The sequence below is a fragment of the Lipophrys pholis genome, assembly GCF_963383615.2.
Source record: "Lipophrys pholis genome assembly, chromosome: 14".
In the NCBI taxonomy this organism is placed as follows: domain Eukaryota; kingdom Metazoa; phylum Chordata; class Actinopteri; order Blenniiformes; family Blenniidae; genus Lipophrys; species Lipophrys pholis.
In genome coordinates this window covers 20,217,999-20,229,529 of record NC_137633.1, presented here as the reverse complement: position 1 = coordinate 20,229,529, position 11,531 = coordinate 20,217,999, and the positions used below count along the sequence as shown (strand labels likewise).

The 11,531-nt window shown below is 45.5% G+C and overlaps 1 protein-coding gene across 1 annotated transcript in view; it reads right to left on the bottom strand.

Annotated features, from left to right (window-relative positions):
• Positions 1-3,838: 3,838 nt before the first annotated feature.
• unc79 (unc-79 homolog, NALCN channel complex subunit) overlaps positions 3,839-11,531 on the bottom strand; it is a gene marked incomplete at its 5' end in the record, with an annotated part of 43,552 nt that continues 35,859 nt past the window's right edge. The window contains 16 exons of the mRNA XM_080479870.1: positions 3,839-4,472; positions 5,422-5,463; positions 5,547-5,624; positions 5,713-5,916; positions 5,995-6,178; positions 6,958-7,133; positions 7,243-7,332; positions 7,454-7,531; positions 7,642-7,746; positions 8,959-9,069; positions 9,149-9,217; positions 9,517-9,690; positions 10,082-10,167; positions 10,563-10,675; positions 10,787-10,825; positions 10,950-11,090. Coding sequence (XP_080335996.1) covers positions 4,284-4,472; positions 5,422-5,463; positions 5,547-5,624; positions 5,713-5,916; positions 5,995-6,178; positions 6,958-7,133; positions 7,243-7,332; positions 7,454-7,531; positions 7,642-7,746; positions 8,959-9,069; positions 9,149-9,217; positions 9,517-9,690; positions 10,082-10,167; positions 10,563-10,675; positions 10,787-10,825; positions 10,950-11,090 — 1,879 coding nt within the window. The 3' untranslated portion in view covers positions 3,839-4,283. The remainder of the gene's footprint in view (positions 4,473-5,421; positions 5,464-5,546; positions 5,625-5,712; positions 5,917-5,994; positions 6,179-6,957; positions 7,134-7,242; positions 7,333-7,453; positions 7,532-7,641; positions 7,747-8,958; positions 9,070-9,148; positions 9,218-9,516; positions 9,691-10,081; positions 10,168-10,562; positions 10,676-10,786; positions 10,826-10,949; positions 11,091-11,531) is intronic.

The following is an 11,531-nucleotide window of genomic DNA, read 5'->3' as shown; positions in this document are numbered from 1 at the left end:
TCTGGGGGCGGGGGGGTCAGCTTATATGCCTTTGGCCATGTTTTGTCTGGAATTTGACAATCTTCATTTTTCTATCTGTCAAGAAGGGCTTAGCCCATCACTATAGAAACTGGGGACATGAGCCCAGAGCTGACCTTGTGACTGGTGACAGACAGGAGACTTAGCCAATAGCCGGAGATCAGGTTGCACAGAGGATGGCCTCGGCAGGGATGTGTGACTCAGTGCTGTCACAGGCGTCGTCCACGTCCCCGCCGGAGAAACACAACTGAGCTGAACTGGAGCATCACTCAATGCTGCTCTGTTATTTCATTAAATTTTTTACATTAAATCTGCGTGTGTGTGTGTGTGTGTGTGTGTGTGTGTGTGTGTGTGTGTGTGTGTGTGTGTGTGTGTGTGTGTGCGTGTGTGTGTGTGCGTGTGTGTGTGTGTGTGTGTGTGTGTGTGTGTGTGTGTGTGTGTGTGTGTGTGTGTGTGTGTGTGTGTGTGTGTGTGTGTGTGTGGTCCCAGGGGCCTCACCTACCTTGTGGGCGGTTCTCCATGCTATAGGGTTAAGGTTTTTAGGGCTGGGGTTACAATCAGGTGAAGTTAGATGTTTAGGTTAACGGGCTTGGGAATGCATTGCTGTACAAACAGGCGTGCGTGTGAGTGTGTGTGTGTGTGTGTGTGTGCGTGCGTGCGTGCGTGCGTGCGTGTGCGTGTGCGCGAGTGCGAGTGCGAGAGGGTATATGCGAGTGTGTGTTTGTGCGTGTGCATGCAGATGAGCGTACTCAGTGAACCTGGGCTCGACTCTGTGGCTGTCCGTTAAAAATAGATATTGGCTAAACTGTGGAAAATTGGTTAAAAAAAAGAAACATGTGCTTGCATTTGAACATGCACAGTTATTAGCTAACAGTATACCCCACCATGTACCTATATGAGAGAAATGATGGATGCATGAATGTAAATATTGATATTTAAATATCTGCCTTCTGGACTGTTAATTCATGTACAGTGTAACAGAACATATGTTTATACATAGTAAAATCTAAACAATGTGCTACCATTTAGAATTATGTCAATGTTGTCATGTTGATGGAGCAAGCCATTAATGTATATATGGCAATCAATAGTACATACACAATTTATGCATTATACCAAACAGATAAAAAGATGTGCATAAGTTGATTTCATTGCTGAGTTTTTCAGTTGTAAATAAAACTGTACATAACAACAGACCTACAGTCTATTGTGTTTACAGAGACGCAGAGAGAAAAGCCTTGTCACACGTGGGCAGACGGACTGGCCTGAATGTGGCGAAGGTGGTAAAAGTGCGACTGTTATATTTATCCTGTGTTGTGCTGGCGGTGTCCCCCGGCGGAGGACATGTTTTCAGTCTGTCTCACACAGTGCATCTTTAATGAACTGCTATTATCCACTCTATGGGGCTTAATGACGCAAACAAGGAAACTTTGAGGTAGCATATTGTGCCGGCTCCGAGCTCGATCAATAACACTGTGACAACAACAACAACAAAAAAGTCTTGAGCATGTGTTAAAGATTTCTGCAGCTGAAGCAGGAACAGAAGTTGCAGGAACAGAAGTTGCAGGAACAGAATTACGAAGGCAGGTAATAGATTGGAAACACCTCTTAGAGGCCTCATTCTTACATTAACTCACACAGACAGAGCCCCCTTTCTGTATTAATTTGCACATTATATATTATCAGCAGACAGCTAATGATGTGAAACAAACAAGGGCACTAAACCTGTACTATGCAGGCTGAGGCAGAAGAGCACTGAAGAGGAACGTCAATGAATTATAATGTGAATGAGAGACCATAGAGTACTGTGCCTTCCCTGCTTTAGATGTGCCACTTGATGCTAATGCCGATGGACACTCTGAGCAATTTAAACATTCATGCATTGTCCAGCCAGGGCGCTGTGGATTTCACTGTAATAAAAGCAAAGTGACAGCACTACCAGGGATTGTCACTGTCTCAACAAGTTATACGAGGCTCTCAAAAGGTATTTGCAGGGAGCAAACAGCACACTGTTACACAGATTCTTTCAAATTCGGTTTCTCGTAGTTGTGACTCTGCAAAAAAAAAAAAAAAAAAAAAAACCTGGTTAGTTTGATCTAATCTGAGGCTGTCAGTGATCACACCCACCTGGTGATACATGGTGCTGGTGCACACGGGTGCACAATCCTTTGAAAGCTGACCTTCACACGGTCTCTGAGGAGCCACTCACGCCCTCTCTGCCTGAGAGGCCTATGGTCAGTGTTAATTACCCTCAGCATCTCCAGCTGCCTGCTCATCAGGTCAGCACTCCCAGATGGTCCTGCAGGAGGCAGGCAGGCAGGCAGGGGCGGGGAAAGCGCTGGATACCTGTGGGACACTGATTACATAAGCTGCTGCTAATGAGAGAGGCTCTCTCGAAGAGGGCTGCGAGTTCAAACGATCACAACGGTGGCAGTGGCTGACAGATGCAACCCCAGAGCAAGCGGGACTTGATTAAACTCACACACACACCTATGCACATGCGGGCACACATGCACGTACACACCTGCATCCACCATCACTTTAACACAAACTCTCTCTCACACACACACACACACACACACACACACACACACACACACACACACACACACACACACACACACACACACACACACACACACACACACACACACACGCACACACACACGCACACACACACACACACACACACACACACACACACACACACACACACACACACACACATAGGCGCAGCAGGAGAGGGGCTCTTTGATGAGCCAAGACTAGAGGTTGATGAGAAGGGGCACTGCAGCCTGATTCAGCTCCCTTGAGGTCACCGGGGAGTGTGTGTGCCTGTGTGTGTGCCTGTGTGTGTGTGTGTGTGTGTGTGTGTGTGTGTGTGTGTGTGTGTGTGTGTGTGTGTGTGTGTGTGTGTGTGTGTGTGTGTGTGTTCATTAGTAACATTGTGGGATATCATTATACTTGTGACTCATTTGGCACACACCTCTCAACATGGGACCTTTTAAACATGCAGCGACTCTAAACTAATATTTAACAAATTAATAATATGCAAATCAAATTGGGCTTATTTTGGTCCAATAAGCTGATTTCTCCTCGCGGAATACATTTACATCGTCAAATCTAATTCATCCTAAAGCTTGATAATGAAATCCTTGCAGCAGCGAAGATCAAAACAAAGATTAATGTGCTGTTCAGCGTTCTAGCCCTGCTGTCATGTCATCTGTTATTCTCAGACAAGAGCTTCGTGGTAATACAGTTAGACCTCACAACAATGCTTAATCACAACAAACCACATTAGGCCAAAGGTAATTGTGTTTGCTTGGTATATGCGTGGGCCAATCTGTTTCACTGTGTGCCAATGAGGGGAGGGATGGAGTGAGGAAGGGGGGGGCGGGGTTGTGGGGTGGGGTTGTGGGGGGGCTTTCCACTTTGGGGCAAGACGGGGTGGGGAGGTGGGGGCACAACCGAAATAGTCTTGTTTACCTCCAATGTCTGGCTCCACGTTATCGAGTTACGGAGCTGCTGGTGCAACTCAGATTGGCCTCTGATCGATCGGAGCTCCGATGGCAGAAGGCAGCGTGACTGACAGTCTGACAAGGATCTCAGACGAGAGCCGGGTAATGCACGTCATGTCATTTTCCCGTAGACACCTGAGCTTCTCGTCCAGAAGAGTCGGAAAACAGAGCTGATTTTATCGCTCTGCCATCTGCCATTATGATAAACTGGACATTTTCCACATCAAAGGGCAGTTAAATGTCACATTTGAATGTTGAAGTGGGGGGGGGGGCGGCAATTCATACGAAATGACAAAGTGGCTCGGTGTTTACAAAAAAACTGGTACTTTAATTATCAAGCTTGCAACCAAGCAACTTAAAAAGTGATAGGATATGAATATCACAGAGTGAGCGTATCTAAGATCCAGCAAGCATTTGTTTTTCAGACCCTCGCTATTACTAACACGGATCTATAGATATTCTCTTCAGATCTGTTGAATACAACAGTGAGGCACCTGACACAATCATCCCACAAAGGCTTGACAAACCTTTAAATATCACTTCCAGTGCTAATACTTTAAAATAGCATAGATTTACTCTCCATATACGTCTATTTTATATACTAAAGGTGCAGAAAACATTTCAGTTCGGGGACATCCTGCACAGCGTCACTTTCTCGAAGAGTCCTTTTGGTTTTCTTGCGGTCGCAGAGGCCAGCCGGAGCAGGTGCGTGCAGGTCTAAGGACCCAGGCGGGACCACGCGGCAGGTCACATGGGGTAGAACTGAGAGGCGGCCTCCGACGACTGGATCTCAACCTGAGCCATCTTGAACTGGGTGCACTGGAGCCATTTGCGGAGGGCGAACGGCGGCGTCCCCGACGTCTGGCCCTGCAGACACTGATGGTTCACCCGGTTCTGAATGGCCTGGAGACGCAGCTGCAGCCCCGCGGACAAGTGCTGGTGGAGAGAAGAGGACACGTTCTAGAAACATCATCTCTGGCTGCGGCCTTACAAGTGTGGGGACGGCAAAAATCTGGGGGGGTCAAAGGGAAACTGCTCCCTAGCGCATTAATGTAAATGTTTTATTTAGAAAAATCATGGAAAAAAGAAATAGCTGGAGGCAACACTAAAAACAAATTGTTTTATTAAAACATATGGAGCCGCTGACATGACAGCTGAGATAAAACGTTATATTGTGCCCACAAATTACTATTTTGGAGCCACTAACTTGTATTTTGAGGCCACAAATTCAAATTGTGTCTCAAATTAGTATTTTGTGGCCTCATTAATATTTCATGGCCACAAATTAATATTTCATGGTCTCAAATTACTATTTTGTGGTGTCATATTATTATTTCATGGCCTGAAATGAGTGTTTTGTGGTCTAGAATTAGCATTTTAAGGCTACAACACACTAACTTATAGCAACAAAATCCTAATTTGTGGGCATGATTTAAGGTTTTATATCAGATGTCATGTCTGGGGCACTGGAAAAACATACAATTAGAACAGAATTTATTGGAACTATATATATGTGTGTATGTATGTATGTATGTATGTATGTATGTATGTATGTATGTATGTATGTATGTATGTATGTATGTATGTGTATATATCAGATATTTCTATTTGAATGGTGTTTACTGGTGCGAGAAGAGTTGTACTTTTCATTGTACACGGAACTCAATAACAGAAATATTTTGTAATGAGAAGAACAATAAGGAGTTTGGTATTTATCTGAAAAACACCACTTGGCATGATAAAAAAGAGGGAGTTGGGGGGGGGGGGCTTTGGTGGGTTGTAACTGTGAGGAGAGCTCATCCTCCCACATTTCCTCTTATCTAAAGACTCTGTAGTTATTCTATAGAATTACTCATCATTGTGCATTTTGTTAAAAAGACCTTACCTTGAGGTTTGACTGAATCATAGGCAGCCACATGGGAATCAACTGAAAGACAGAATGAGGATTAATAGGGTTTCAGGCTTCACATTCAGATGCTCGTATGTTGTAAGAAACAGTGTGTAGCAAACCTTGACAAATATGGTTGAGTTGCATTCCTGCAGGGCTTCCATTAAACTAATGACGTGAAGACACACCATCTCCACCATCTGAGAGGAACACACCGATCGTAAACGATCAGATTTCTCTTTGTGAGCAGGTACAGCCCCCTACGCCAGCTCAGAGAAGGACACTCACCACTTTATTGTGGGCCATAAGCTGCAGGATGCTGGGTGTAACTCGACTCCAGAACTCCAAACCGGTGAGGATGGCACTGGAGGAGAACTCGGTCTGGTTCTGGTTCTGCAGAGACGGAGCAGCAGCCGCCTGCTCGCAGTAGATGGTCCACAACTGGGCGAACATGAAGGCGTGGAACAGGGAGCACATGTGCAGCACAGACGTCTGGTGGGCAGAGATCAAAACTCGGCAAACTGCTGGTGGTTAACATTAACTCAGCCTTAATCACAGTGTTTGACAGACCTTTGACTGCTCTGGGAAGCCGATGAGGATGACGATAAGATGGTCCGCGATGTGGGAGCCGGCGTCTAGAGGGATGGGCATGCAGGAGGTGGAGCCCTGGTGGAGGGCGCAGTGAGTCAGGGAGCCCAGCAGGAGCCAGGACAGCTGGCGGATGTGGGACACACACTCAATGAATTCCTTTGGCCTGCAAAAAGAGAAATTTATATATACATGATCCCAAATCACATGCAATCTTCCTCCATCCAGCTTTCATGCAGCTTCATTCAACTTAGAAGTGCGTGAGCCACGACACACCACCAGGAGTTATTCTTCCAACGAGCTTAAGTTGAAGACGGATGTCAAACATAAGGCCTGTGGACCAAAGCCAGCCTGCAAGAGGCTCCAATCCAGCCAAACCACCGGGCAAAATTTAAAAATTTCAAAGAAAATATAATCATTATTATGTATGAATTTGTATTTTGCACCAGAAGATTTCAATAAAATTGGCTTCATGTTGAGATTGTAATTGTTGTAGTTGTAATTGTTTGATTTTTGCAGGAAAAAAAATTAAGATTTTTTATCATGTATACTCTGTGCCACAACAATAAAAAAAAATCTCGAAGTTTGAATTTAAAGGTTATTGTGTCACTATTTTATCGGTCCAGCCCAGTTAAGATGAAATTGGACTGTTTGTGGAGTTTGACACCCCTGGTTTAGGACTGTGCAACATGTTTTTGTTGGTGTTTGTATTGATTTTATTAGCAGCATGAGCTTCCATTATTCAGTAATTTTATGGTTTGGTTCTTATTTTTTAGTTAACTTTTCAATCCTATAAAGGCTCCAGCCAAATTACAGACAATCCAAATCCATGGTAACCCCTGATTTAAATTTAAAATAAAGATAGAAGCTACATTTGGAGACAGATTTTTAAGTAGATATGTTCACTTCCCATTCAAAATGATGAAACACGACTGAGCTCCTCACCCTTGTTGCATGGTGGATGGTGGGTGATAAAGCCAGGGTAGATACCGAACCACCGCTTTGTTATCTCGGTGATTGCCTTTGGTGATCTCCATGGCTGCGACTTGTGCCAAGCCCACTTTCAGGTTGCCCCCAAAAGTGTCTTCATGCAGCGGCTGACAGCAAGCCTTCATATGGCTCTGGGGAAGAAAGGAAAAAGGTGAGGAGACTTAACGGGATGTGATACTGTGCGAGCTGTGTGGAAAGAAAAAAAAAAGAGGAGGGGGGGGGGGGGGGGGGGGGGCTTACTTTAAGTTTGGTTAGCGTGTGCATGTCTGCAATAAAGTCCAGGAGCTCACTTATGTATTGCCTCATGCACTCCATTGCCGCTGTTGTGCCCTGTTGAGAAGAGAAGCAGTTTATCCTTAGGAGGAATCACAGCGGGGGATATCGCTATTTCCTGCTGTTTTATGAGGCCGATTTTAATAAGATGGCAACGCAGAGCGATTTAAAGTCTCACCCCCGGCAGAGTGGAGATCATGTGCTTCTGAATGATGGTGGATTCTGCGAGCCGCGTGCCAATATCTGCACAAACAAACTGGGAAAAACCCTCGGTAAGCTCTCCACCAATATCCAAGACGGAACGCTGTGATTTATCGGCTCTCGCAAAGTGAAGTACACAAAAAGAATTGTAGTTTTTTTCTTTACCTGAACCAGCAGTAACAAGTTTGTGTCGGGCAGAGGAGACTTGAACTTGAGAGCCTGCAGAAGCTCCAGCACCACAATGCGGGACATGTAGAACTTATCTCTCTCCTGGATGCGAGGAGATAGAAAGTGGAGTAAATGTACTGATGCAGCAAGACTGCCTTTTTCTATTATCACACTCCCTTACTCATGCTGCGAGGGGAGCATAAACTGTGTAGCTTGAATAGAGGGGGAAGGACAGGCAGCAAGAGAGGAGAGCGGGAGGGAGGGGAGCCAGGGAGACAGAGAATAGTGAAGCCGAGGAGTAGATTTAGGCCAGTCCAGATCTCTCCTCCCAGAGTCCCAGGCAGCTCAGATGAGGCTGTCAGGCTGCCTTCCTCCTCCCCGAGGACAGGCTGCTCTCTTTGTTCATCCCTTCCACACAAAGCCCAGCTGCCTGTTTACAAACCACACTGTCATCTTCTGGCTTCCAGTTTGCCTCCCTCTTTCTCTTTGCAGTCATGTTTGCTTACGTTCGGAGCCGGCACATGCTCTTCTTGCTCATGCAGAATGCAGAGCCGCGTCTGACATTTCTCACAGTGTGGCTCGTTAATGTGCATACCTGTACGCAGCACTCTCATAATTAAAAGTTAATGGAGCATATCCGTTTGGTAAATAGCAATTTGAAAAGGCTCCAAGACCCGCGCGCACAGAGTGCAGTGGCAAACTTTAGCAGGTCCAACAGAGCCCGACTTTGTGTCCTTAAAAACTGACCTCCAAATCGGAGAAAATGACTGAAAAATCCCCCTCTGTGCCTCACACGGCCATAAAACAACCGCACAGGACAGGATCCAAAAGCAATTGCTCAGAGCAAGTCTAGGATTTGAGATGCGGATATTATAAGGTGAGGAATTAAAGCGGGTGAGGAAAATCAATACTGCAGGAGACATAAAGCACGCAGCGCTGACAGTGGTGGAGGACTGAGGATCCATCTGGCCAAACAGTGCAGACAGCCCTGGCTCCATCTCTGTCTGAGGCAGCCACTGAGAAACGCACCATACATCCTCAGCCCGGGCACACCAACTAATCATGTTAATCAATACGGGCTGATTGCCTACTTAATCATCCGTGACACATAGCCACATTTCTGGCTGACTGGAGAGTCAGGGAAGTCGGCGTAGCACCAAAAAAAAAAAAAGAAAAAAAAAAGTGATGAGCGAGGAGCCGGAAAACATGAGCTCAACATATTTAACCCTGCCGATTAGTCTAAGAGGTTTAACTCCTACGAGACTCTTTTAATTACTTCAAAACCGAGTGCTTGTCCCACACAAACATGAATACCTTGTTGAAGGCTTTGTAACACAGTCCACAGAGCTCCACAAGGTAGGACAGGCTGAATATGCCGTACTGGATGACGAAGCTCAGCAGCTTGGAGAACGGCTCCAGGAGACTCTGTGGGATGGAGAGACGGTCAGATGTTGAAGTACTGGATTCCAGAAAAGTGGTCGTTAATGTTCAGTTTCAAACCTACCCGGGTTGCATTGGTGGTCGGGATTTTCAGCAAACAAATGATGATCCTCAAACTGGAATCCATGGGGCACTGATAAGACAGAAAGAGTTGGCCTATCTTAAATGCAGAGACACTTTAAGGGGGCAGAAGTTGGGCATCGTTGCGTAGCCATATTCCTGGATTTGGTGTTTGCCCACGGAGATGATTTGATTAGAGCATACATTAATTCGACCTTCAAGGTTGGAGATATCAGATCCGAGCCAATTACAGTTTGGAGACTCCGTCCTATTGAACCCGACAAGGGCACTGCAAAATGCTTTTTCCAGGAGCCATAATCACATTAAACCATATCAGGCCATGACTAAGTGAGCGGAAGAGTTGATATCTACCTTGAGAGGAAGCACGCAGGGCAGTTTTGTGAGGAAGGTCTGGAACTGGTTGCAGATGGTTGTCCACAGGTTGCTGGGAGAGTCCATGGGAAGAGCCTCCATGAAGGTGGCAATGTTGTCCAGGCAGTGCAGCATTGTGCCCCCTGCTGGCAGATTCTTCTTGTTGTTCAGGCCCTGGAGCACAGGAGGCATAAACCATGACCGGGTTATATAATTGCATTTCTATAAGCGAAGATATTTCCATTTAACTGATCGTTCAGTCCTGATCAATCACAATGCTCTCGATGAGAACAGAGGATTTAGGACACTAAAGTACAGATGACTGCTTGGATGAGCTCGTGCATCAGTGGCTTCTTATCTGTGCCATTTATTCACCCCAACAATAACCATAAACTGGCACAGTGGTGCAGGGTAAGCCAGGTTTTCTTGCAATGCTCTGATGGTTTGTTGTTTTAGATGGGCTTATGCTGTACATGGCGCTGGAGCCACACAAGCGTTTGCTTTGACAAGAGCTCCTCCTGCTGGTAACAGACTCCACACACACGGACACGAGGACAAATCCCACCTCCAGCAGCATGTTGAGAGCAGCTACTGAGCTCAGCTCATTGAAATCTATCAGCGAGGATGCAAGTGTTCGCAGAAAACTCCCATCTGTTGAAGAAAGGAGAGGAAACGGTCATTCAAAGAATGAAGGTGAAAACATGCACTGTGGGGGACGGCTGGGTTAAAATACTGACACACTGGAAAAAACTAAATGGGAACGACGTGGAACGATGTGATAAGATATGGTAAGATGCAAAAAGATTCAACAAGACAAAACATTAGAATATCATGGGGAAATTAGCGTTTCCATACATTTGTTTTGATGCACCAGTAGCTTTATCACAAAAATAAAATGTGGATGTACAAGAGGCTACCAGTAGAAAAGCTATTATAAAATTGTCAAACTTTCCAGAGGAGATCAGCTCGTTGTAAGTCTCTACATAAAAGCAGCTTTTGACTCATTTATTGGATTTTTGAATTGGTCTTCAGTGTGCTGGACCGACCTTTGATGTTACTCTGGAAGAGCTGAGGTAAAATGCCGTTGGGGGCCAACTGGTGAAACATACAGCGCAGGAACTGCTTGGCTACACCTGCTACGTTCCCGGGGATCAACATGCTGCAAAACACCACAGGATGTGGCAGTCACACTTCACATCTATTATTAAACTCGTCCATAAGCACAGTGACTCTCTCAACACGCCGGTGTGTCGGCTTTAATGTCTCCTACCTCTCAGCTTGTCCCGAGAAATTGGCACTGGATGCCAACCTGAAAGAAGCCAAAGCAGCGGATTAGGACTCGGGGATGAATTATGCATGAGCTTTAAGAGCGAGTTATGAAACTTCATTTAACGGTGGAGTGCTGTGTGGATGGTTACTGGGAGCTGCTGTACCTGCCCACAGACTGCATGATGTCCAGCAGCATCGGAGCGGCCAAATCGGGACTGAGGTGGATGAACATGGAGAGGACGACCACGGCGAGGCCCAGGGTCTCCTCGTCGTACTCCTCCAGGACCGCGGCGCAGTCCCGACACCTGAGAACCACGCAAAGGCCTTTCTCATGAACAGAGTTACTTTCCTAAGAAATTAGGTCATTTCATAATATCACTACAAATAAAGGAAACTTAATTACAATTTAACACATTAATCAGGTACAATCAAGCACTGATTTCTTGTAACTCGAGTAATCAAGTACTAATCTTGGGTTTGTAGCCGCTCACAACTATTTATAGCAGTAACTATAGTTCTTTCTTTTTTTATTTGGCCTTTATTTTACCGGGTTAGTTAACTGATTCTCATTGATAATAATGACCTGGTGAAGAAGCGACATACAACTAACTACTCACTATAAATGTAATCAATTACAAATTCTAAGGTGCACATGCAGGTACAAGCAAATTTACAGGTACAGATAAATGTACAGGTGAGAGCTACAGTACAGGTACAGGTACAGGTGCAGGCACAGATGCAGGTAC